This window comes from Pristiophorus japonicus, chromosome 14 (genome assembly GCF_044704955.1).
Source record: "Pristiophorus japonicus isolate sPriJap1 chromosome 14, sPriJap1.hap1, whole genome shotgun sequence".
NCBI lineage: Eukaryota > Metazoa > Chordata > Chondrichthyes > Pristiophoridae > Pristiophorus > Pristiophorus japonicus.
Genome location: NC_091990.1, coordinates 16,873,331 through 16,900,160, shown reverse-complemented (window position 1 = coordinate 16,900,160; position 26,830 = coordinate 16,873,331). Strand labels below are relative to the sequence as shown.

Genomic DNA, 26,830 nt, shown 5'->3' with positions numbered 1-26,830 from the left:
TCCAATTCCTTTTGGAAGGCTGCTAATGAATCTGTATCCACCACAGTGCATTCCAAATCCTAATCACGCTCTGTGCAAAAATGTTTTTCCTCGTGTCGTCTCTGGCTCATGTCACCTCTGGTTATTTTGCCAATCACCTCAAATCTGTATCGTCTGGTTATCGATCCTTCAGCCATCGGGAACAGCTTCTCTTTATTTACTCTTATCTAAACCCTTTGAGTGTCCTTGGCCCAACCATCTTCAACTGCTTCATCAATGACCTTCCCTCCATCTTAAGGTCAGAAAAGGGGAATGCTCGCTGATGATTGCAGTGTTCAGTTCCATTTGCAACTCCTCAGATAATGAAGCAGTCCGTGGGCACATGCAGCAAGATCTGGACCACATTCAGGCTTGTGCTGATAAGTGGCAGGTCACATTCGTGCCACAAAAGTACCAGGCAATGACTATATCTCCAACAAGAGTCTAACCATCTCCCCTTGGCATTACCCACCAGTAACATTCTGGGTGTCACCATTGACCAGTAACTTAATTGACCAGCCACATAAATACTATGGCTCCAAGAGCAGGTCAGAGGCTGGGTATTCTGTGGCGAGTGCTTCACCTCCTGACTCCTCAAAGTCTCTCCACCATCTACAAGGCACAAGTCAGGAGTGTGATGGAAAACCATCCACTTGCCTGAGTGAAGCTCCAACAAGACACAAGAAGCTCAACACCATCTAGGACAAAGCATCCCGCTTGATTGGCACCTCATCCACCACCTTAAACATTCACTCCCTCCACCACCAGCGCACCATGGCTGCAGTGTGTACCATCTACAAGATGCACTGCAGCAACTTGCCACGGCTTCATTGACAGCACCTCCTGAACCGGTGACCTCTACCACCTAGAAGGACACAAGGCCAGCAGGCCGATGCGAATACCACCACCTCCATGTTTCCCTCCAAGTCACACACCATCCTGACTTGGAAGTATATCCAAGTTCCTTTATCGTTGCTGGGTCAGAATCCTGGAACTCCCTCCTTAACAACACTATGGGAGTACCTCCACCAAACGGACTGCAGTGGTTCAAGAAGGTGGCTCACCACCATCTTCTCAAGGGCAATTGGGGATGGGCAATAAATGCCAACTTTGTCAGCGACACCCACAGCCCATGAATGAATTTTTAAAAATTCAGTTTCTAGCTATATTTAATCTATTTGGCACTTACTTTAACCAGCGTCACATTTATTTCTAATCAGCATGTACTTTGTTCCCCGGAATAGCAAAAATATAGCACCACAATAATATATTCTGCATTTTTACATATAATTTCCCCTCTCCTTGAAGTGTTTCTCTTGACTATGGTGAGCTTTGCCGGGGAGAGCTGAGAGTTTGTATTAGATATTTGGGAATATTGACTTAAATTAAATTTTCATTCAGCGACAGAATGCACATTTCACAACCCTGAATGTGATTCATGTATTACTTGGTACAAGGCTGATTTCATCAGTTTAAAGTGACTGAGTCTTGAAGGTAGCCTTTCATCAAGGAATAGAATGTTAAAAGATTTATAAAACCCCTTGGGAAATGAAAAAAAGAAACTATCTGTATAATTTGTGTGTGTGTGTGAAATAATGAGTCTGGTCATTGACCTAATCCAGCAGGGAATGTAATTTTTATCAATGTTACTTTCTGCATCTCCCCTATGGTATACAGAATGAAATGGTGAAGGAGCTTGATGGGCATGTCCTGAAGTGCGTCAAAGATCAGAATGGGAACCATGTGGTACAGAAGTGCATTGAGTGTGTGCAGCCACAGTCTCTGCAATTCATCATTGATGCTTTCCAAGGACAGGTATGTCCGGCTGAGAAACTCGGTGTTTTGTGGCTAACTTTGTCCCTCCCTTGCATTAATTTACCCTGATTCCCGCTGGTACTGCTGGCACCTCCGTCAAGTGGCCATTCGTTGTGTGTGAGCCTAGGTAGACGGTATGATTATGCTGTTTAACTTTGTGGGGGCATGACAGGCGAGCCCGATATTGTCTTCGCCCAACACTGGCAATCAGGAATGGGAACCCTTGGGCGATGGGGCGAGTTGCAATGCCTTTCCTCCCACTGCAGCGAAGGCCAGGAATCAAACCTTGGCTGGCTCTGTTACACACTGGTGTCACCAAGCAACAACAACTTGTATTTATATAGCGCCTTTAACATAGGAAAATGTCCCAAGGCGTTTCACAGGAGTGTTTTAAGACAAAAGCAAATTCATTTGACACCGAGCTACATAAGAAATTACGGCAGATGACCAAAAGCTTGGTCAAAGAGTTAGGTTCTGAGGAGGAAAGAGAGGCGGAGAGGTTTAGGGAGGGAGTTCCAGAGCTTGGGGCCTAGGCAGCTGAAGGCACAACCACCAATGGTTGAGCGTTTATAATCAGGGATGCCCAAGAGGGCAGAATTTGAGGAGCGCAGACATCTCTGGGTGGAGGGGTGGTGTTGTGAAGCTGAAGGAGATTACAGAGATGGGGAGGGGCGAGGCCATGGAGGGATTTGTAAACAAAGGATAGGTGAGCGAGCACAGGGTGTTGGGTGAGCGGGACTTGGTGCAAATTGTTGCAAAGCATCAGTAGAGCTACGGTTCCAGTTTCTAAACAGAGGTAGTATACATAGGAAGGTTCCCAGTTATACGTTATAATGTATAATATAACCGAAGAGCAAATAAGTTGGATACAAATTAAAATGATCCTTCAGATGCACTCTCGGAATAGCTGTGCTCTTTGCCAGTCAGCTCTGTGCTGTGTGGCACTGATTTAATAACGTGGTCAGAAAAAAAAGAGACTTGTATAAACCCAGTGTAATAATAGTATGTGTAAATTAATTTTATGAAATTGTACGTTTTCACCATTGCTAATGAGGATTTAGTATGAGTCCTTTCTTGTCAGTTGCAATGTACAGGGAGCATCATGCATCCCTTTTTAGAGGAATTGTAAGTGCATGTTAGACATTCGAAAATCACAAATGAGGGGCTCTGTCTGGTTGGATATTCAACAACATGGCTTTGTATCTTCAGTTGCAAGATGATGGCTAGTGCAAGACAGTATAGAACTGGGATGTGCATGACAGGAGCTGATGACTGCTGAACGGATCACCACCTAATCCGCTCCATCATTGACATCAACATAGCCCCAAAGCGAAAGGGGCAGCAGAAGCAGTGTCACAAAAAAAGTCAGTGCCGGGCCACTTAAGGATCCAGCTAAGAGAGCCATTTACAGTCAGCACCTCACAGCTAACCTGGCGTGCCTTGATGACCCCGAGACGCAGAATGTCCAAAGCGCTTGGCCTCCATAACCAGTGCCTGCAAAGAGATGCTCGGTCACTCAACCAGGCAGCACCAGGACTGGTTTGATGAGAATGATCAGGAGATTCAAGAGCTAATAGATTGCAAGCGCAGGGCATTTCTGAGCCTTAAACAACAACCCAACTCGGGAGCAGCAAAGCAACATTACAGACGGCTAAAGGCTAAGGTCCAACAAAAAACCTGGGACCTAAAGAACAGGTGGTGGATGAAGGAAGCACAGGAGATACAGCAGCTGGCCGACAGCGAGGATTCTTCACCGCAGTCAAGGCCACCTACGATCCAAACACCCCGCTGCTGGCCAAGAACGGGGAAACACTCATCCAGGACATCTTTAAAAAAGGAGACAAGTCCGATTGCGGCAACTACAAAGGAATCTCCTTGTTATCAGCCACTGGGAAAGTCGTCGCTAGAGTCCTCCTCAACAGTCTTCTCCCCGTAGCCGAGGAGCTCCTCCCGGAGTCAGTGCGGATTTCGTCCCCTACGGGGCACAAAGGACATGATCTTTATAGCATGATAGCTGCAGGAAAAATACAGGCAACAGCGGCAGCCTTTATACATGGCCGCCTTCGACCGTACAAAGGCCTTTGACATTGTCAATTGCGAGGGTCTATGGAGCGTCCTCCTCCGTTTCGGATGCTCCCAAAAGTACGCCACCACCCTCTGCCTGCTCCATAACGACATGCAGGCCGTGATCCTTGCCAATAGATCCATCACAGACCCAATCCATGTCTGGACCGGGGTCAAGCAGGGCTGTGTCATTGCCCCAACCCTCTTCTCAATCTTCCTCGCTGCAATGCTCCACCTCACAGTCAACAAGCTTCCCGCTGGAGTGGAACTAAACTACGGAACCAATGGGAAGCTGTTCAATCTTCGCCATCTCCAGGCCAGGTTCAAGACCACTCCAACCTCTGTCGTCGATCTACAGTACGCGGACCAAGCCTGCATCTGTGTGCACACAGAGGCTGAACTCCAGGACATAGTCGACGTATTTACCGAGGCGTATGAAAGCATGGGCCTTGTGCTAAAAATCAGTAAGACAAAAGTCTTCCACCAGCCTGTCCTTGCCGCACAGCACTGCCCTCCAGACATCAAGAACAATGGCGTGGCCCTGGACAAAGTGGACCACTTCCCTTTTCTCGGGAGCCTCCTATCAACAAGAGCAGGCATTGACGATGAGATCCAATACCGCCTCCAGTGCGCCAGTGCAGCCTTCGGCCGCCTGAGGAAGAGTGTGTTTGAAGACCAGGCCCTCAAAACTGTCACCAAACTCATGTCTTCAGGGCCGTAGTAATACCCGCTCTCCTGTATGGCTCAGAGCCGTGGACCATGTACAGTAGGCACCTCGAGTCACTGGAGAAATACCACCAGCGATGTCTCCACAAGATCTGACAAATCCCCTGGGAGGACAAACGCACCAACATTAGCGTCCTCATCCAGGCCAACATCCCCAGCATTGAAGTACTGACCACACTTGATTAGCTCTGCTGGGCAGGCCACATAGTTTGCATGCCAAACACAAGACTCCCAAAGCAAACGCTCTTCTCGGAACTCGCCCACGGCAAACGAGCCAAAAGTGGGCAAAGGAAACATTACAGGGACACCCTCAAAGCCTCCCTGATCAAGTGCGACATCCCCACTGACAGCTGGGAGTCCCTGGCCAAAGGACCGCCCTAAGTGGAGGAAGTGCATCCGGGAGGGTGTGTTGAGCTCCTCGAGTATCGTCACCGAGAGCATGCAGAAACCAAGTGCAGGCAGCAGAAGGAGCATGCGGCAAACCAGGCTCTCCGCCCACCATTCCCTCTCAACCACTGTCTGTCCCACCTGTGGTTCTGGTATTGGACTGTTCAGCCACCTAAGAACTCATGCTAAGAGTGGAAGCAAGTCTTCTTCGATTTCGAGGGACTGTCTATATGATGATGACATATTTAGTAGTAAAATAGTAGTGATGTATTAGCGGGATAGGTACAATGTGTATGACCTGAATGTGGGAAAGTAAGCTGTGAGGAGGTTAAGTGAATGGGCAATCAGGTGGCAGATGGAGCATAATGTGGGGAAATGTGAGGTTATTCAATTTGGTATAAAGAATAGAAAACAGAATATTTTTTAAATGCTGAGAAACTTAAATATTGGTATTTAGAGTTTGGTGTGCTTGGACAAGAAACGCAATTATGATGCAGATACAGCAAGCAATTGGGAAGGCAAATGGCATGTTGGCCTTTATTGCAAGGATTTTGGAGTATAAGAACAAGTAAGTCTTAATGCAATTGTACAGGGCTTTGGTTGAGACCACACCAAGATACTAGGAAAACTGCTCCTCGTGCTCCTCTTCGAATAGCACCACCAGGATCTTTTACATCTACCCAAGAAACCAGGCAGGGCTTCGGTTTAACGTCTCATCTGAAAGATGGCAGACAGTGCAGCACTCTCTCAGTACTGCACTGAAGTGTAAGCCTACAGTATGTGCTCCAGTCTGGAGTGGGACTTGTACCCTTGTACAAGCTTCTGATGCAGGAGAGAGTGCTACCACTTTGCCACAGCTGACGCTGTAGAAGACAGCAAAGTGGAAGTTTAACACACATTTAATAGAGTGACTTTGAATAAAGAATAGATACTAATTCTTGAATGTCCATCTGTGATTTTATGCAACTTTGAATTTTTCAGAAAATGTCTCCGTACTTTGCATTTTTTGTAAGCTATGTTATTTTTGGAACTATTTGGGGATGGGAATAAATAACTTCAACAGTTGAAGCAAATTCTGGGCACCTACGGCATATTCTCATACCAAACTCCTCTCCATCTCAGTCTTTGACCGCTTGCCCTCTCCCACACAGTGTTAGGAGGGATTCTATTCATGCACTGTATTTGAACCTGTGATGCACTGATTCGTAGTGTTGCAGGCCAAGCAACGGTGCTACAGTAAATGCTTGTGATAACTGGAGCTTTTCAGCACTGCAAACTGAGCTGTTCTTTTAACGACAAGTGACATACTGACGCCATGGGTAACAGTAACCCTTCGGAGCTGCGGTTAGAATTAACGATTTGAGGATTGTTGACTTCATAAAGCAGTGTGAGGACATTTTGGTTGCTCCTGCTGTTACAGGATAAGTAAACCCAAGCACAATACTGAAATAAAAACACCACACCCTGGAGTACTGTGCACAGTTTTGGTCTCCTTATTTGAGAAATGACATGCATGCCTTGGAGGCAGTGCAACAATGGTTCACTAGATGCATTCCTGGGATGAAAGGGTTGTCCTATGAGAAGAGATTGAATAGATTGAGCCTGTACTCCCTGGATCTCATCGAAACATTCAAGAATCTGGGGAGGATTGTCAGGATAGATGCCGAGAGGTTGTTTCCTGTGGCTGGAGAGTCTAGAACTAGGGGGCATAGTCTCAGGATAAGGGGTCAGCCATTTAAGACTGTGATGAGGAATTTCTTCACTGAGGCTTTGTGAATCTTAGGCATTCTCTACCACAAAGGGCTGTGGATGTTGAGTTGTTGAGTATATTCAAGGCTGAGATAGATAGATTTTTGGACTCTAGGAGAATCAAGGAAAATGGGGATCGGGTGAGAAAGTGAAGTTGAGCATGGAGAAATTTGGGCATTTATTCTTGAAATGGGGTGACTGAGAGATGATCTAGGTATATAAGACAGGAAACGGTGGAGCCGAAACACTACTTCAAAGGTGCAAAGTAGGAAAACTGATGTTAGAAAGTTCCTCACACGGAGTGATCAACATATGGAATGGACTTGCGTAGAGCAGTTGCGGCAACCCATTGGAATCACTTCAGCAGTTTAATAATGTGGACTGTGTGATCTTTCTGGGTAGATTGCCGTCTTATGGTAATAAACAAGATGATGATTTTCGATACGTCTTAAATTTGCTCTGTGCATGCCGCTGTAAACCGTTCTCCCCGTTGCTGAGTTTGCTTTCATCCAAAAGGTGTTTGCCCTATCGACTCATCCATACGGCTGTCGTGTTATCCAGCGGATCTTGGAGCATTGCATGCCTGAGCAGACACTGCCCATTCTGGAGGAGCTTCATCAGCATACAGAGCAGTTAGTTCAGGTATGTGCCCTCATTTACACTAAGACTAAGGCAGCTGGCCGTGTATGTTGGTATAACTCTGCCAACGGTGGGGTGGGGCGGGGGGGGGGAGAGATAAGAGAAGCAAGACTCAACACTGACTGTTATGTTTCCGAATGGATGTGTCTCAGATAGACCGTGACGTCTGACCCACTTTGAAGTGCGCAGCCCTGTTCGACGCTGGCTCTGTATCCTGACTTGCATTAATATAATCGTGCACACCAGCCTGCATGCTGACCCGGGACTCAATTCTGGTGTGCCTGTTTTCCAATTCCAGAGAATGGATATTTTGGCAGTGGATGTTTCAGAAACCATTAACGCAGGGTAGCTCAAAGTTCCCGCAATCGGTCATGTGTAGGTTGATGAGTTTTCTCATTATTTATTTGACCATTTTAACCAGGCATTTGATTTTTGCCTCCCTCCCCCAGGTCTTACTTTGTATAGCTGACTGCATTAGCAGGTTTTGATTTTTTTCAAACTTTTTTTTACTCCTACTCTCTCGACCAATTTTTCTTGCATCTCCTCCTTTCCGAAAGGTCACCTCCTTGCTAGGCTGGCCGCCTTTTAGGTAGATTGCCACAGCAGTCATTTGTGCATAAGCCCAGCCAGCACGTGTCAGCAGGCCACTTGACCACGGGGCTCGTTGCAGCCCAACCCAATTCCTGCACGCGTGCTCGCTTCCAGCAGGGGTTGCTAGATTATGATCTGGTATGGGAACATAAGAACATAAGAATTAGGAACAGGAGTAGGCCATCTAGCCCCTCGAGCCTGCTCCGCCATTCAATAAGATCATGGCTGATCTGGCCGTGGACTCAGCTCCACTTACCCGCCCGCTCCCCATAACCCTTAATTCCCTTATTGGTTAAAAATCTATCTATCTGTGACTTGAATACATTCAATGAGCCAGCCTCAACTGCTTCCTTGGGCAGAGAATTCCACAGATTCACAACCCTCTGGGAGAAGAAATTCCTTCTTAACTCGGTTTTAAATTGGCTCCCCCCTATTTTGAGGCTGTGGCCCCTAGTTCTAGTCTCCCCGGCCAGTGAAAACAACCTCTCTGCCTCTATCTTGTCTATCTCTTTCATTATTTTAAATGTTTCTCTTAAGATCATCCCTCATCCTTCTGAACTCCAACGAGTAAAGACCCTGTCTACTCAATCTGTCATCATAAGGTAACCCCCTCATCTCCGGAATCAGCCTAGTGAATCGTCTCTGTACCCTCTCCAAGACTAGTATATCCTTCCTCAAGTTGTGGCTAATTTCCCCCTCTTAACATAAAAGGAGCTACAGGTCTGCTTGTTAACCGCTGCCCTTGGCCTACTCGCTACAGCTTGGGACTCAAACCTGGAATCTTCCCAGTCGGTAAAGCGCAGCTTTTCACTTCCTTACCCAGAGGAGCTCCAGGGCTTGACCAATAACTTCATAGATGGCCGGTTTTACAAATGGAAAGAAGCCTTCGGAACCGATGCAAATGCAATGCCCGGGTAAATTTAATCATGGGATATTTGAACATACTGCTAAATCATCAGATCACCTGCACGAGGCTCAGTTTCAAAGCTAAACAGTTTGTTTTTAATCTGCATCTTAATCCAACAAATCCTGCAAACATTTCCCTTTCGGGGCCCTTCCCTTGTTGCCAGTGTCCTGCACGTTTTCAAAGCTGTTGTCGCCAACTATAGCTACAGCTCGGACCAGCTTTGTATCAGTTTTTGTTGCAGCACTCGTACTCGGTGCAAGTCACAAATCGATGGCAGCCATCCCTGCGTTTATCTGTGGCTCACCGGGCTCAGTGAAGCGCAAGTCAGCAACTGAAACTTTTTTTTTCTATCGATATAATGAAGTTTACAGTGAATGCGATGGTGAGTATTTTTTTTTAATGGCATTTCTTTCTTTTTCTGCCCACCCCCGACCAGGAGGCAGTGTTTCTCCTTGGATGACGTTTACTTTCTGATACTTTGCCGCAGCGGTTATTCCTCACGTGCATCCAAGAGATGAGCGCGTGCTACAGTCCCATTCAGGGCATCGTAACCGCACTTGATGCTGTCCTTGCCTGGCAGCTGGCGGTGCATGCTTTCACTGGCTCGTGGTCAGGAATTGGAGCCCCTTTTGTTCGTCCCCGTTCTCCCCCTCCGCCCGAAGCCCAATGACTTGGGTGTAGTTCCAACTTCTGCCTTGCCTGAGATCAGTTCAGTTAGCGCCGACCTTGATAAAGTGCAACATCCCCACCAGCACCTGGGAATCCCAGGCCCAAGACGGCCCTAAGTGGAGGAAGAGCATCCGGGAGGGCGCTGAGCACCTCGAGTCTCATCGCCGAGAGCGTGCAGAAACCAAACGCAGACAGCAGAAGGAGCGTGCAGCAAGCCAGACTCTAGCCACGCTTTCCTTCAACGACTGTCTGTCCCACCTGTGACAGAAACTGTAATTCCCGTATGGAATTAGGTGCAGGAGCAGGCCATTCGGCCCTTCGAGCCTGCACCACCATTTAATAAGATCGTGGCTGATCATTCAACCTCAGTAACCATTTCCTGCTTTCTCTCCATACCCCTTGATCTCTTTGGCCGTAAGGGTCATATCTAACGAACTGGCCGCAACAACTTTATGTGGTAGAGAATTCCACAGGTTAACCACTCTCGAGTGAAGAAGTTTCTCCTCATCTCGGTCCTAAATGGCTTGCCCCTTATTCTTAGACTGTGACCCCTGGTTCTAGAACTCCCCAGCAACGGGAACATTCTTCCTGCCTCTAACCTGTCCAATCCCGTCAGAATTTTATATGTTTCTATGAGATACCCTCTCATTCTTCTAAACTCCAGTGGATACAAGCCCAGTTGATCCAGTTTCTCCTCATATGTCAGTACTGCCACCCCAGGAATCAGTCTGGTGAACCTTCGCTGTACTCCCTCAATAGCAAGAACGTCCTTTCTCAGATTAGGAGACCAAAACTGAACACAATATTCTAGGTGTGGCCTCACCAAGGCCCTGTACAACTGCAGTAAAACCTCCCTGCTCCTATACTCAAATCCTTTAGCTATGAGCCATAGCTAGATGCCATTTGCCTTCTTCACCGCCTGCATGCCAACCTTCAATGACTGATGTACCATGACATCCAGATCTCGTTGCACCTCCCCTTTTCCTAATCTGTCACCATTCAGATAATCTGTCTTCCTGTTTTTGTCACCAAAAGTAGATAACCTCACATTTATCCACATTATACTGTATCTGCCATGCATTTGCCTACTCACACCTAACCTGTCCAAGTCACCCTGCAGCCTCTTAGCATCCTCCTCACAGCTCACACTGCCACCCAGCTTAATGTCATCTGCAAACTTGGAGATATTACATTCAATTCCTTCATCTAAATCATTGATGTATATTGTAAATAGCTGCGGTCCCAGCACTGAACCCTGCAGCACCTCACTGGTCACTGCCTGCCATTCTGAAAAGGACCCTTTTATTCCGACTCTCTGCTTCCTGTCTGCCAACCAGTTTTCGATCCATGTCAATACATTACCCCCCAATACCATGTCCTTTAATTTTGCACACTAATCTCTTGTGTGGGACCTTTTGAAAGTCTAAATACACCACATCCACTGGTTCTCCCTTGTCCACTCTACTAGTTACATCCTCAAAAAAATTCTAGAAGATTTGTCAAGCATGATTTCCCTTTCATAAATCCATGCTGACTTGGACCGATCCTGTCACTGCTTTCCAAATGCGCTGCTATTTCATCTTTAATAATTGATTCCAACATTTTCCCCACCACCGATGTCAGGCTAACCGGTCTATAATTCCCTGTTTTCTCTCCCTCCTATTTTAAAAAGTGGTATATTAGCTACCCTCCAGTCCATAGGAACTGCTCCAGAGTCAATAGAATGACGGAAAATAAATTTTGAGGGTCACTTACTCTGGGATGCAGACTATCAGGCCCTGGGGATTTATCGGCCTTCAATCCCATCAATTTCCCGAACACAATTTTGCTGACTCATAAGGATTTCCTTCAGTTCCTCCTTTTCGCTAGAAACTCGAGTCCCTAGTATTTCCGGAAGGTTATTTGTGTCATCCTTAGTGAAGACAGATCCAAAGTATTTGTTCAATTGGTCTGCCATTTCTTTGTTCTCCATTATAAATTCACCTGATTCTGACTGCAAAGGACCTACGTCGGTCTTCACTAATCTTTTTCTCTTCTTATATCTATAGAAGCTTTTGCAGTCAGTTTTTTATGTTCCCTGCAAGCTTCCTCTCATACTTTTATTTTCCTCCTCCTTTGTCCTCTGCTGAATTCTACATTTCTCCCAGTCCTCAGGTTTGGTGCTTTTTCTGGCCAATTTATATGCCTCTTGCTTGGATTTAACACTATCTCTAATTTCCCTTGTTAGCCATGGATGAGCTACCTTCCCCATTTTATTTTTACTCCAGACAGGGATGTACAATTGTTGAAGTTCATCCATGTGATCTATAAATGTCTGTCATTGCCTATCCACAGTCAACCCTCTCAGTATCATTTGTCAGTCTATCCGAGCCAATTCACGTCTCATACCATCGAAGTTACCTTTCCTTAAGTTCAGGACCCTAGTCTCTGAATTAACACTGTCACTCTCCATCTTAATAAAGAATTCTACCATATTATGGTCACTCTTCCCCAGGGGGCCTTGCACAACAAGATTGCTAATTGGACTGTACAGTCATCTTGAGAACTCACTTTTAGAGTGGAAGCAAGTCTTCCTCAATTTCGAGGGACTGCCTATGTTGATGCTGGTGCTGACCAGGAATCAAACCACCTGCTCTGACTAGTTTTGTGTTGCATCATGTAGTGTGTTTACTCACTTGGAGGAGCCTGCACATTCTGATCATTCAACGGAACATCTTTTTACTGAATGTAATTTGAAATATCCAATAATTTGAATAAGCAATAGAAAGAAATAAAGATTTTACGTTTCTGTAGATCCTTTCACAATTCAGGAAATAAACTTACAGCCAATGAAGTAATTTGAATTGTTGTCGTTGCTGTAATGTAAATGCAGCAGCCAATTTAGGCAAAGCAGGGACCCACATAATGACCAGTGATGTAGGTTGAGGGATAAATATTGGCCAGGATACTGGGAAAACACCCGTGCTCATTCGAATAGCACCCATGGCACCTTTTACATCCACCTGAGAGGGCGGGGAGGGCCTCGGTTTAACATCTCATCTGAAAGATGGCAGACAGTGCAGCATTCCCTCAGTACTGCACTGAAGTGTCAGCCTCGAGTATGTGCTCCAGTCTGGAGTGGGACTTGTACCCACAAGCTTCTGACTCCGAAGAGAGCATGCTACCACTGAGCCAAGGCTGACTCCATGGAAGACAGCAAAGTGGGGATTTAGCACAACACTTTTTAATCGAGTGACTTTGAATAAAGAGTAGACAGTAATTCTTGAATTTCCATCTATGATTTTTGGCAACGTTGACTTTTTTTTAAGAAAATGTCTCAGTACTTTATACATTTTTTGTAAGCTATGTTATATTTGGTGTTGGACTATTTGGGGATGGGGATAAAGAACTTCAGCAGTAGAAGCAAATTTTTTTTTTTTTTTCTCGGCATCTAAGGTGAATTCTGCATATTCTCATACCAAACCAGAGATTGATAGATTTTTGAATATTAAGGGATATGGCGATAGGGCAGGAAAGTGGAGTTGAGGTTGAAGTTCAGCCATGATCTTGAATGGCGGAGCAGGCTCAAGGGGCCGAATGGCCTTCTGCTCGTAATTCTTAGGATCTTAAGCACCTCTCCATCTCAGTCTCTTACTGCTTGCCCTCTCCCACACGGTGTTAGCAGGGATTCTATTCATGCACTGTATTTGAACCTGTGATGCACTGATTCGTAGTGTTTCAGGCCAAGCAACGGTGCTACAGTAAATGCTTGTGATAACTGGAGCTTCTCAGCATTGCAAACTTAGCTGCTCTTTTAACGACAAGTGACATACTGATGGCATGGGCAACAGCAACCCTTCGGAGCTGCGGTTAGAAGTAACGATTTGAGGATTGTTGACTTCATAAGGCAGTGTGAGGACATTTTGGTTGCTCCTGCTGTTATAGGATAAGTAAACCCAAGCAAAGTATTGTACTGTAGAAGTCTGAAATAAAACCAGAAAATACCAGAAATACTCAGCAGCAACGTTCTCTTCTCTGTAAGCTGCGCGGTGCTCCAGGGGACCCGCGCAGCTGACTTGCCGGCTTTTGAATACAAAAACCGTGCATGCGTGATATTTTGAATGGCCCGCGCAGCCCAAGCAAAATTTGAGGGAACATTGCTCAGCAGGTCAGGCAACATCTGTGGAGAGAGAGACAGAGTTCACATTTTAGATTGTTGATCTTTGGTGATGGGGATAAATAAGTTTGCTAGAAGAAGAAAAATCTGGGCTTCTTAAGATGAATTTAACATATTCTCATACCCAACACATCTCCATCTCTTTTTTTTCTTCTCTTTCGCACAGTAATATTTAAATTACTATAAAGTTGTTCGGCTGTTTTATGATTTTTTTCTTTTATTCTTCCTCCCCCGCTCCTTCACAGGACAGCAAAGTCAATGATGTAGTTCTCTTGAAAGCATCTTATTATCTTTATCTCTCACTCGTATGTATTTAAACTCAGTGAAGGAGAGGTGCTGTGAAATACCAATTCCCTCAAAGGAGAAATTCATATCCATTACACTCTAACTTTTTTAAGTAACTTAAAAATGTGTCAGCAAAAACATCACCGTTATCCTGTGCGCACGAGAACTGGATTGTGATCCCTTTCACAATCGGTGCATTGACTGCATAGATTTCCTCTAATTCTTGTTTATTTTTCCATCGAGCCTGATTGGTTTTCCCCTCTGTGTTTTCATGCATGATCACAACAGCAACCACCCGTGCTTGTTGGTCTCGTGCCTGCAAATATTCTGCACTTGAACAGAAATGTTTCTCTTTGGTGTCGAAATATTTGATCAGGCTTTTAGAATTGAGATGGGACTTTCATTAAGTATAGCTTTTTTGTTTACATGATCGGGAAACCATCGACTGCACCGTTACTTGTCCATAAGTTGCAACTAGCAGCCTAGATTTTTTTTTGTAAGATCTTTTCTCTATGGTCCTTGCACCATACCCGGTCCTAGAAAACTTTTGCAAACCTCCACCAATGCAATCTAGCAATAGAAGACACATTATTAATGTTCCCTCATTGCCGACACTACAGTGGTCAGCCTTTTGCTCAGTGTTCAACACAATCCGTGTACTCGACAGGTGCCGATGTGGTGAGCTTTGAGACTGCATTAGGTTTTGGATAGTGGGGGTGAATACTGGTTTGTGAATGGGATTCCCCACATGCCCCAGATTCATAAGGTGCGTTAAACAATCACTTGTACGGAAAGGAAAATCACCGTAGCTTGCTCTTGCACACCGCCCAGTGGTTTGTTTCTAAAGGTATTTGCCTGTCTTTGTTTCCAAACCCAGTCAGTAGATGGAAACTAGCAATGTGTGCATTTAGTTTAACCAAGCCTCTGATTAACTTTGGCTCTTAAATGCTGATTGTATAATTAACATGGGATAATGCCAGTTTAATTTCTTCATTGTGGATTTTTTTTACTCTCCAAATGTTCAGGGCGAGGATATTTATAATTTAAAAAAATATATCCATTCAAGCATCATCATTGTGCTAGTGTTATTTGCACCCAGAGGAAGCATTAAAGGGATGCTGACGATTACGGATCCGGTGGGTAACTGAGCCTGTTCACTTGGTGTCCTCACAGGATCAGTATGGAAATTATGTCATTCAACACGTCCTGGAACACGGGCGCCCTGAGGATAAGAGCAAGATTGTGTCCGAAATCCGAGGAAACGTCTTGGCTTTGAGCCAGCACAAGTTTGCCAGGTATAACTGCTGACATTCTGGTTGTCGCTTCTGATGTGGGACTAGTTGAACTTTGAATGGGGGCCACTGACTTTCCAGGGGTCTGGGCGCTCATACAGTGGGGACTGGTCTATCATACAGTGGGGACTGCTCTTCCATTTAATCAGGGCCACTGATTTACAGTGCTCTGAGTAAGTCAAATACTGTTTTTATTACTGAGAATTTCATGGTTTTTACCCACGTTTTAGAGATGACATTCCATCTGCTTTTCACTGAAAATGAAAACCAGTGCGCTTGCATTTAATCTTATTTTCTTCTATTCAAGCCTAGATAAGTTTACTGACAACTTTGAGTTCAATTTCAGTAAATTGAAATTCTGATCAATTTCTCATCTCAATTTTGGTAGGACTTCCTGTACATGCATGCAGCACATTATTGTTCAGTCAACGGTTGAATAAGGCTGTAATGATTTTTTTTTTTTTGCCACACCTAAAGCTGGAATGCAATACTCCGACCGTGGTTTTCTATCAGTTTCCCTTTCCTCCAGCGCTCCCCTTCCCGTACTCCCATTAACTGTGTGGCTCACTATATATGCCCATGGTCCACTAACTAGCTTCCACTGCCCTCCATCTACATTCCCAGTAACTTCAGTTTGATACAGAGTGGTATTTGAAGCGGCAAAGTTGGAACTGCTTCATTATCAGACTTGCTTTGGGATGCACTACTGTATAATTTAAGGTGAAATGTCAGTTATTGGCAGTAGTAAGATTACTTTCATTGTGAAGTATACTTTCCTTTTTTTTTTATCCCTCTCAACCCACCTGATAATGTTACAAATTCTCCAAACTGTTGAGAGTTGTGACTTTCAGCGGCCAACAGGTACTCTAATTGGGAGGATGTGACTAGTGGTGTACCACAGGGATCTCGGTTAGTGCTTCAGCTATTCACTATATTAAAGACTTTGGGAAAGCCAATCTCAGCAGTGCACAATGTCCCAAAAAATGTGGACTGGCTGGGGACTGTTTGAGTTCCCAGTATTTATTTTAGTTGCTTTGTTTCTGTGTTGGGGAGAATTTTTTAACTTTAAACTGGGAAGGTAATTTCTTGGCTTGAGCAGTACTTTGCCCTTTGCCTCCAGTGGTAGTCCTAAGAGGCTGCAGGGTGGCTTGGACAGATTAGATGAGTGGGCAAATGCATGGCAGATGCAGTATAATGTAGATAAGTGTGAGGTTATCCACTTTGGTGGTACAAACAGGAAGGCAGATTATCTGAATGGTGACAGATTAGGAAAAGGGGAGGTGCAACGAGACCTGGGTGTCATGATACATCAAGTCATTGAAAGTTGGCATGCAGGTACAGCAGGCGGTGAAGAAGACAGATGGCATGTTGGCCTTCATCGCGAGAGGATTTGAGTATAAGAGCAGGGAGATCTTGCTGTGGTTGTACAGGGCCTTGGTTGAGGCCTCACCTGGAATATTGTGTACAGTTTTGGTCTCCTAATCTGACAAAGGACATTCTTTCTATTGAGGGAGTGCAGCGAAGGTTCACCAGACTGATTCCCGGGATGGCAGGACTGACATAAGAAGAAAGATTGAATCTACTCGGCTTATATTCACTGGAATTTAGAAGAATGAGAGGTGATCTCATAGAAACATATAGATTTCTGACGGGATTGGACAGGTTAGATGTAGGAAGAATGTTCCTGATGTTGGGGAAGTCCAGAACCAGGGGTCACAGTCTAAGGATAAGGGGTAAGCCATTTAGGACTGAGATGAGGAGAAACTTCTTCACTCAGAATTGTGAACCTGTGGAATTCTCTACCACAGAAAGTTGTTGAGGCCAGTTCGTTAGATATATTCAAAAGGGATCAAGGGGTATGGAGAAAAAGCAGGAATGGGGTACTGAAGTTGTATGATCAGCCATGATCATATTGAATGGTGGTGCAGGCTTGAAGGGCCGAATGGCCTACTCCTGCACCGACTTTCTATGTTTCATAGAATTTCACAGCACAGAAGGGGGCCATCATGCCTAGGCCGACTCTTTGAAAGAGCTGCCCAGTTTAGCTCCAATTGCCAGCTTTCTCCCCATAACCCTGCAAATGAGTCCTCTTCAAGTACATGTCCAATTGCATTTTGAAAGTGGCTGTGGGATCCCAATGTCATAACAACCCTCTGTGAAATAATTTCCCCTCTAGATCTTTCGCCAGTTATTTTAAATCTGCGACCTCTGGTTATCAGCCTGCTTGCCAGAGGAAACGGTTTCTGCCTACATGCTCTATCAAAACCCCTCCTTGTTGTCAATGGCAAATATCACGGCCACAGACTCTTTTGTTTTGCAGCAATGTTGTTGAGAAATGTGTGACCCACGCCTCTCGTGCCGAGCGAGCTCTGCTGATTGATGAAGTGTGCAGTATTAACGATGGTCCTCACAGTGCCTTATACACTATGATGAAGGATCAGTATGCAAACTACGTGGTACAGAAGATGATTGATGTGGCAGAACCAGCCCAGCGCAAGATTGTGATGCACAAGGTAGGTTTGATTCCGGTTTCTAGACGCACGTTGGACTTGCATTGAGTCATCAGAATTGTATATATCTAAATTACCAAATGGTTCAAGAGAAGAGCTAATTGTAAAGCCTTCCTGCTATCTGCTAAATGTGCTTAATGGAATTTTTTTTTTCTGTACGTAAAATGTGAAAAATAAAATATACAAGCATTAATTTGTTTAGTATTATACGAACAATTCAAAGCCACAAGTTAGTGATATTCCAAAATTAGAAAAATGTGCAGTAAATGCACAAGCCAATAAATGCTGCTATGCTTCTGCTTTTATACAACTAAACACATGGTCAGTGGTGAAGGAAGCATGCGGTGTATCAAGGGGTGAATCTTCCTGTTCGTTTAAGGGAATGTTATTCCCAGTGACTTGTCGTTCTAGTTTTATTGTCGTGATCCTTGTATCAAAAGCTGCAGATCCTGAACTCTGCAATGTTGAACTGGTGCAGTGATGTGTCCACGAGTAGTCACTCCTTCACCTGCACTTGTGTGTCACACGCATTTACTTGCTGCAGCGTAATCACACTCTGTGTGTGGATTTGAGATTGTTTTTTGAATGAGAAGTGGAATGACCACAGTAGCATGATGGCAATTTCTTAAATCTTCTAACGTAATGCAAAGTGGTCCGTCAATTGTGGATTTTATTTCAAAAAGGAAGAATTCGCATTTATATTGTGTCTGTCGCATCTTTAAGATCGCCCAAAGCACTAGATTGATCAATTTTGCAGTGTAATCGCTGTTATATAGGGGAATGTGGCAGTTAGTCTACCTCTCACAAATGGCAATGAGGTAAATGCCCGGTTAATTTGTTTTGGGTTGTTAGTTGCGCTAGAGGTTTTGACCAGGACACTGGGAGAACTCCCCTGCTCTTTGAATCGTGTCATGGGATCTTCTATATCCTGAACAGTCAGGCGGGACCTCGGTTTAACATCGCGTCCAGAAGATGGTACCTGCGACAATGAAGTTTTCCTCAGTGTTGCATTGGAGTGTCGGCCTAGATTATGTGCTCAAGTCACTGGGGTAGGGCTTGAACCCACAACCTATTGATTTTTTTTTTATTTTTGTTATTTTTTTCCGTAGCCAATCTTTCCAATTCTTTGTCAAATCACAAACGCCAGAGGTCACCTTGCACACATCAAGGATCACTCTGCGCCAATGCTCTTAGCCAAAAGGCCGAGAGCCACTGCACCGTTCCTGGAAGTACTGCAATACCAGGTTCGTGCCATGGAGGTGGATGGGTCAGGCCCCCCACACACCCGTGGAGGTGGATGGGTCAATCCACCTCACCCACCTCCTATTGATGCCGAGTTGAGAGTTCGACAGCTTAGCCAAGCTGGCAGTCTATCAGTTAGGGTGCCATTACTCATCAACTTTAGCATTGCAGCTGGTAGTTTCAAACCTGGTACAGTGTGTTATCTGTTCTGGCTGCAGACCCCTCAGGTCCTATCGAGGCCAGCTATGTCAGAAGGTCATGCAGCTTGTAAACCTGCTTCAGAAAGAGGAAGTGTGCATGAATTTGGAAAAGCCAGTATAATTTAACTCTGAACCTGCAGCGAGCGCCAGTGATTCTCAGCTTGCTGTGTGCAGTGTACATGCAGCACTCGATGAACTTTCTTGCCTTCCAAGTCCAGACAATGGGCAGTCTTCACGTGAAGGGCAGGAGATAAAGGCATCGGGGATGCACCAACGTAATTCAGTCCCCATTCTAAAGTCATACATTCTTAATGACAGTGTATTTTTATTGTTTTCCAGGTCCACACTTATAATGGCAACTGCCTACGGAAACTTGTCATTGCTGTAGTTGCACCCTTCTGCATGGGGTGTCGTTACAACACGTGTTTCACATTACAAATGTGGCGATAGGAATTTATAAAGGAAAACATTGGCAGGAAGTGTGTGCGCAAGCAGATGTAGGATTTTTCTCGATAGATAAGATAAAACAATTGCATTTTCATCGCCCTAAAACGTTAACTCTGCTTCCTGTCCACAGATGCTGCCTGACCCGCTGAGATTTCCAGCATTTTCTGTTTTCATTCCAGATTCCAGCATCCGCAGTATTTTGCTTTCGCATTTTCTGCTTATTGGATCTTTCTGACGTTGCTGGCTGAGTGGTCATTAAAGCACCTATTCCTGCAATGGTGTTTCTTTTACTGAAAACATTGGTACTTGCTGATAAACAGCCTAATGATTAAAATGCCAACGCTCCCAATTCCAGAAAATGTTTTCTAAGCCAGCCAGGGGGCTTTCAATCACTCAAGTTCTACTGTGAAATGTGCCTGTTTCTGAACCGGTGGCTGTTAAATCACATGTGTAGATGGGTATAGCATTGTCGGTCACCCTCTGTTACCTTGTCCAAGTGGCCCTTTCCTTATGTGTAAGCAAAGGATGAACCCGCAGTGGTCCCCGATTATCAATCCGCAGAGGGATTCCAGGCCACGTAGCCCTCCCTCCCTCACTGGCCAATTGCACGCATACTGCAACCCTGGTTGAGATCAGCTGTCTCCGCACAGATTGGGGATCCTATATGAGGACTTCCTAGTCTTTAAGGCTCAACAACTCATTGTTTTACCCAGCTGAGCCAGCGCGAGAGCTATCTTTAAAATTGAATACAGCAGGAATGTTTGTGATAGCTTCAGTCTATTCAGGAGATGTAGACGTGTGTGTTACGTGCTTTATTTCGGCCAAACTATTTAAAATACATATTCCATTGTGTATTTTCTGTTTACTGAAGATGACCAAAGATGTAAGCTTGGAAAGTTGGTACTGTATTGAGTGCTTAGGTCAGTCTCAACAGTTGGTTACTATGTATTTATGACGAGCAATGATCAATTGATGATTGAGCTTTTTTAGCTACGCGATGGTGATTGAATTGGCAGGCTCTGTTTAAGAGCTCTCCACCTATTGGTCAGAGCCTGCAACTACATTGACGGTTGACCTAACACATTGAATGCAAATTGCTGTCAACATTCCCCAATCTGTGGGGCCAAAGGTCGTGGCCACAAAGTTGGCATGTTGGTTGGCAGGGGTTGTGCCTGAGACGAGAGATTTTCTAGCCAACAAGATGGTCTTTTTATATCTGGCCAGTCAACGACGGCAGCACCTCGAGAGGGAAACTGTATCCCAGTGGCGTTAGTAACCTGATGTTCAAAATCTCTTTCCAGATCAGACCTCACATTGCAACCCTTCGCAAGTACACCTATGGAAAGCACATCTTGGCCAAACTTGAAAAATATTACATGAAGAACGGAGTGGACCTGGGCCCAATCGGCGGGCCACCGAACGGAATGCTGTAAATGTGAATTTCTTAAAGCAGAATAACTCCTCCTCTCGACTTCCCTTTCCTGGGGGACTAAAACGTGACAACCAGCAGCCTAATTCTCCACCCCTGCAGGCTCGTAACACAAAAAAACAACACCTTGGTTTTAGGTTGCCATAACATGCTCGCAAAAAGCAAACCAATTTACTTTCTTCGGTGAAAGCATTTATAAATTTTATTTTAAGCCTGTTATGTATATATATATATGATGCTTAGCAATTCCCAAAGTCCTATTTTTTCCAGGAGATGTTCACACTTTTTTTGGTTAATTTTTTTAGAAATGATCACTGCCCTGCTTTTCTACCTTGTCTCAGTGATGTATAGAAATAGTTGTACATAAGGTTTAAGATAAAAAAAGTACATGTGATACACCAAAATTGTGATATTTTTGTCACCCCCTTATATGTACAAAAAGTAGAAAAGTTCAGGGTGTTTTTGGTGAAATCTGGCTTGTTACATGCAGATTCAGCTATAATATACTCCTGCTGTGACAGTAAGATGCAAGAAATTGAAATCTACTTGTAATTATCTTTTTTCATTATGGACATGAGCTTTTCTTGGCAATTATTTGGCAAATTTATATTTAAACCAGTTACACAGGTTTTCAAACATATAACAAGTAACTTTTAAATGAAAGTTATTTTGTAAAAAAAATTAAATGGGCACTTCGAGTGTCTTTTTTTTCATAATTTCCCTTATACCTGTAGGTGTTTTTAAATCTGAATACCTGCTCTGTTTTTATGATTTGCATGACTGCCCCCCTGTCCCCCAGCCTCCCTGCCTCCCCACCTTTCCAATTCCAGATGTGCTGTTTGGTTCTCTTTCATGTTGAATTCAACCATGGAACAGAATTTCTGTTTGTGCGCGCCCTCCCGGAACTTTGTGCACGAGGGTTGTGCGGCTTGTCTCCTACTTCCCTCAACAAGTAGGTGTGCAAAGATTTAAAATAAAACACAGAAAAAATACGGACGCGCCAAGGCGGCTGAATTGTTTGCAGATGTTCAGCATGAGGAAGACAGAAAAAAAAAATGAAATCCAACCAAACGTTTGGTCTTGCTTATAAATATGTAGTGTATAATTGTTGTAGACTTTGCATATATATTTGTAGTTTTTTTTTTCCTTTTTTGGCAATTTGATGTCTATCTGTATCTAAAATGTACCCTAGTAGTGGAGCATAATTTGACTGTACAATTGTACATTTGTAAACCTCTATAATGTAAATGTGGAAAGTTTGAACCAACTTTAACCCTTTGAAAACCGAAATAAGACAAAATGTGCATTTCAGTGTATATTCACATTTCTTTTCCTTTTGTCGTTAGCATATAGTATTGTACAATGTAAATTTCAATCAGAAGTAAATTTTTGAAGGAAAATGTTCTATCTTTATACAGCTTAGGGAATGTAAAACACTTGCTTTCTTTTTAACCTGTCACTCGATGGAACAGTAGTCTTTCTCCTTTATAAATGTTGTGGAAAATTAATATTCTGTTCACATAGAACTTTTACAAATATTGTAATGTTTTTTTTGTTGTGACAGTAGAACAAATTGTGCATAGCAACAGAAACCCTAGTTACCATGGAAACGAAACTTCCTGTTCATCTTGTAAAGTGTGAACTACCCTTTTTGTACAGAAGATACCTGTATTTTGCATTTTTTGTCTACTTGTAAGTGAATGTATGATACTGTCAATTTTCTTGGTTTGAATATAGAAATGTAACACTACATTCATGATGTACATTTACAGAAAGCCTTGTGTATATTTCCAGAAGAACTTTTGCAAGTACACCTGTAACCATATGTGTATAATTAACAAACCTGTGTATGCTTGGCCTCTGCAAATATTTTTTGTAACTTTTTTCTTGTGTAGATTGTCTCTAAAAACAATGTGTGCTCTTTATTTTGAAAAAAACAGTACTTTAAAATCTGTACTAGTGTTTTAAAAAAAAAAACTCTGGGTGGTTTGGTTAGACATTTTTGGAAAACATCATTAAAAGAGCTAGTAATTCAATCGTTTCCATGGTAGCTATTTTATGCATAACAATACTCGCAACATTTTTAGGGGTTGGGATTTTCTGTATAATTGTACCATTTTTATTTAAAGGTTCTTCTTCTCTCCGTGAGGTGACCACTTACCCTGGGGCACAGTTCCACAGTCCTCTAGCTCCCCACCATTCGTGTGAGTGCCTGCCGATTATTGGCAGGGCGTTTGACTGTTCGGTGGGGGGGGGGCATTTCAGGCGTGTTCTCACCAGATGCTTGCCCTCAATCTCTGGCTGCGGTCACTGGATACCAGCGAGCAGCAGCAGCCCCAATCTGTGTTTGCTTTTCTGCCAGTGCCTCTTGCAGAGAAGTGTCATCCAGTTGCACTGCTCCAAATGCTACCCTGGCTCAGAACAGTGAACTCTGTAAAGAGCAAGGTTCAAACCTGGGGCTTTGGTTTGTGTGGGCTGCAGGCTTTCAAAGGAGCTTAATTATAACCTGGGTAATTCTGTAGAGGGGAAAGAGTCAGAAATGAAGTTCCTTTTTTTTTTATATATATATATTTGCTTCAGAGTGTCTACCAGGTCACGCTGTTCTAACATCTGTGAAATGTGTATCAAAATCTTGAATGTAAAGTGTGGTATATCTTTTAAATTTGCAGTTCTGTTTGAGTCCGTAGTCAAGGTGTTTTTGCAATCAAGTCATGTTTTTACATTGTGAAAAGACAATCTCCCGCTATCTGTCAAACCTTCAGAAAATGTATTCCGATCAAAAAAGAATTGAACTTTTTAGAATGAGTAATTTTTTAAAAGACTGCTTTATTCCTGTACCATAATCTGGCAGTTTCCATCTCCTTCTGGAATACTGTTAACGTGCAGTTCTTTCCAATCAACATTCAGCCTCCTACTGGGAATGAATTTGTGCGAGAAGCTGCATGAGTTTTAAAGCTAAAAAGGTTTTCTAAAACTCAAAAAAAAAAGGTTAAACAAAACCAGAGTGGTTGTCATTTATTGGAATCTATAAGAATCCACTCTGTTCCAGGCACAGGTCCCTAAGGCAACCCTTCTATTTTAAAGTATTAAATACACGTTACCGTCACTATCAAAATCATTTGGCAATTGTGAGAAATCGTGTTTGAACATAATTTGCTCTGCGGCTGAAAAAATAGGAAGTGCTGGAAATGTACAGGTCAAAACAGCATTTGTAAAGAGGAGAGTTTCACATCAGTAGTATTTTGTGTGTGAGTTGCCAAGTCTTGTAGGAGGAAGGGGCCATGTACCTGAACATCAGTGAAACTGTGAATGAGACTGACTTTGCTGTTCTAGCATTTTCCCTTTCTATTTTTTGGTCTCCTTATTTAAGGAAGGATATACTTGCATTGGAGACAGGTCAGAGAATGTTCACAAGGTTGATTCCTGAGATGAGGGGTTGCCTGTTACAGGGAGAGGTTGGGCCTTAAAAACATTCAATTTTAAAAGAATGAAGAGGTGATCTTAGTGAACGCAAGCTTCTGAGGGGGTTTTACCCAAGGTAGATGCAAAGAGGATGTTTCCCCTCGTGGGGGAATCTAGAACTAGGCATAGTTTCAGAATAAGGGGTTACCTGTTTGAGACCGAAATGAGGAGGAATTTCTTCTCTGAAGATCGTGAATCTTTGGAATTCTCTACCCTAGAGCGCTGTAGAAGCTGCGTCATTGAATATATTTAAGGTGGAGATAGACAGATTTTTGAAAGATAAGGGAGTCCAGGGTTGTAGAGTTGATGCTAGGATCGGATCAGCCATGATATTGAATGGTGGAGCAGGCTTGAGGGGCCAAATGGCCTACTCTACTACTCTTTCATATGTTCCTATTTCTAGCTTTTTGCTTTTCTTCATCTAGGTATTGAGCAACAGTCGCCACCGTTTAGCTATTCAGGGGACGTTGTGACAATTGGCCTGGAGCTGCACCGCGCTATCCTTCCACAGCAACTGTGCGTTTCTAAACATAGCCAGTATTTTGAGGAATAGTGTAGCTGCTGCCCAGGTGGCAAGATACTCGAAGCAGGATCTCAGTTGCCAAGATAGTGACTGAGTGCCTCCAGCGCTTTATTACTGTACCAATGAGCAGGAAGGTGGGTGTGGTGTGTGTTAGTTGGCATGAGGATCATTCCTGGTCTAATGATAGAATTAAAAGGAGGAAGTTAAAGGAGTAGTATCTTGCACCCAAGAATGTCTCTCTACGATCCTGCAAATCCCCTGAGAGGATAGACGCACGAACGTCCGTGTTCTCGCTCAGGCCAACATCCTCAGCAGCGAAGCACTGACCACACTTGACCAGCTTCGTTGGGCTGGCCACATCATCTGCATGCCCCACATGAGACTCCTAAAGCAAGTGCTCTCGGAACTCCTACACAGCAAGCGAGCCCCAGGTGGGCAGTGAAAACGTTTCAAGGACGCCCTCAAAGCTTCCTTGATAAAGTGCACCATCCCCACCGGCACCTGGGAATCCCTGGCCCACGACCACCCTAAGTGGAGGAAGAGCATCTGGGAGGGAACTGAGCACCTCGAGTCTTGACAAGAGCATGCAGAAAACCAAGCGCAGGCAGCGGAAGGAGCGTGCAGCAAACCAGACTCGCTACCCACTCTTTTCCTTCAATGACCTGTCCTACCTGTGACGGAGACTAATTCCTGTATTGGACTATACAGTCACCTGAGAACTCACTTTTAGAGTAGAAGCAAGTCTTCGTCGATTTTGAGGAACTGCCTATGATGATCTTACACCTTGCTGTGTTCCCTTCCCTTTTTAAATCCTGATCTTGGGGAAAGAATCCCAAAGTAGAAATGACTGGATCTACATCACAACATTGTGCAGTTCTACTGTGGGGTTGCTGCACTGACACAGCTGTCTTGTGCCCTCTACTGCCAGGAATGGGGGCTTGCAGCTAACTGGCCCTTCTTTGTCCCCCCTGCTTCTTTGTCCAGAGCAGTTACTGGAATGTGAAGTAGTTACTTGCACGATCTGTTCGAAGGTTAAAATGAAAATACGCACCAGCTTCTGAAGTCATGCAATATTACATAACAAATAACTTATTAGGTCCATTATGTCTGATGGTGTTTTCCTTCACATGAGTCACCTATTTTAATCCCACCCCTCTCCACTGTTTAATGTTCTTTTCTAAGCAACTATTCATTACCATTCAAAACTATTTATAAACTCTTGTTTTGGCAAGGGTTTGTGCCAAAGAATTCCACCTAATTAACCTGTGTAAATATTTCTGTAACCTTTAATTTGTGTATTTTAAAGTAGTCCCAGAATTTTCTATTTCAAGGCTAAGGTTGGTAATTTTGTTTGTGAAGAATTGGTAAATTTAAAAACCCGCGAACAGTTCTAAATAAAATACTGCAACTTCTTAAAGGGCATAACAGTAGGTGCTGAGAGACTTTCCCCTGGCTGGAGAGTAGCGCCTGGAGTCTCTGGATAAGGGGTCGGCAGCCATTTAGGACTGAGATGAGAGATTTCTTCAATAAGGGGTGTGAATTCTTGTAATCTCCACCCTGGAGGGCTGTGGATACTGAGTCGTTCAGTATATTAGAGATTGAGAGCGATACATTTTTGGACACCGAGGGATATAGGGTGCGAAAGTGGAGTTGCAGTCAAAGATCAACCACGACCTTAATGAAACTCTTTTTGGCCACGACCTTAATGAATGGCGGAGC

General features: G+C 44.0%; 1 protein-coding gene and 2 non-coding genes across 10 annotated transcripts in view; all 3 read left to right on the top strand.

The window, feature by feature from the left end:
* Nucleotides 1-23,788, top strand: part of pum1 (pumilio RNA-binding family member 1) — a 157,450-nt gene extending 133,662 nt beyond the window's left edge. For all 8 annotated transcript variants that reach the window (XM_070898953.1, XM_070898959.1, XM_070898958.1 and 5 more), the window contains 5 exons: nucleotides 1,696-1,833; nucleotides 7,276-7,401; nucleotides 15,180-15,301; nucleotides 17,619-17,811; nucleotides 20,999-23,788. In XM_070898953.1, the coding sequence (XP_070755054.1) occupies nucleotides 1,696-1,833; nucleotides 7,276-7,401; nucleotides 15,180-15,301; nucleotides 17,619-17,811; nucleotides 20,999-21,130 (711 nt within the window). In that variant the 3' untranslated portion in view covers nucleotides 21,131-23,788. The remainder of the gene's footprint in view (nucleotides 1-1,695; nucleotides 1,834-7,275; nucleotides 7,402-15,179; nucleotides 15,302-17,618; nucleotides 17,812-20,998) is intronic.
* On the top strand, nucleotides 6,182-6,318 carry LOC139280443 (small nucleolar RNA SNORA50). The gene has a single exon (XR_011596695.1). It is a non-coding gene; the product is annotated as a small nucleolar RNA SNORA50 (small nucleolar RNA).
* On the top strand, nucleotides 13,241-13,377 carry LOC139280444 (small nucleolar RNA SNORA50). Its single transcript, XR_011596696.1, has one exon. It is a non-coding gene; the product is annotated as a small nucleolar RNA SNORA50 (small nucleolar RNA).
* Nucleotides 23,789-26,830: the final 3,042 nt, after the last annotated feature.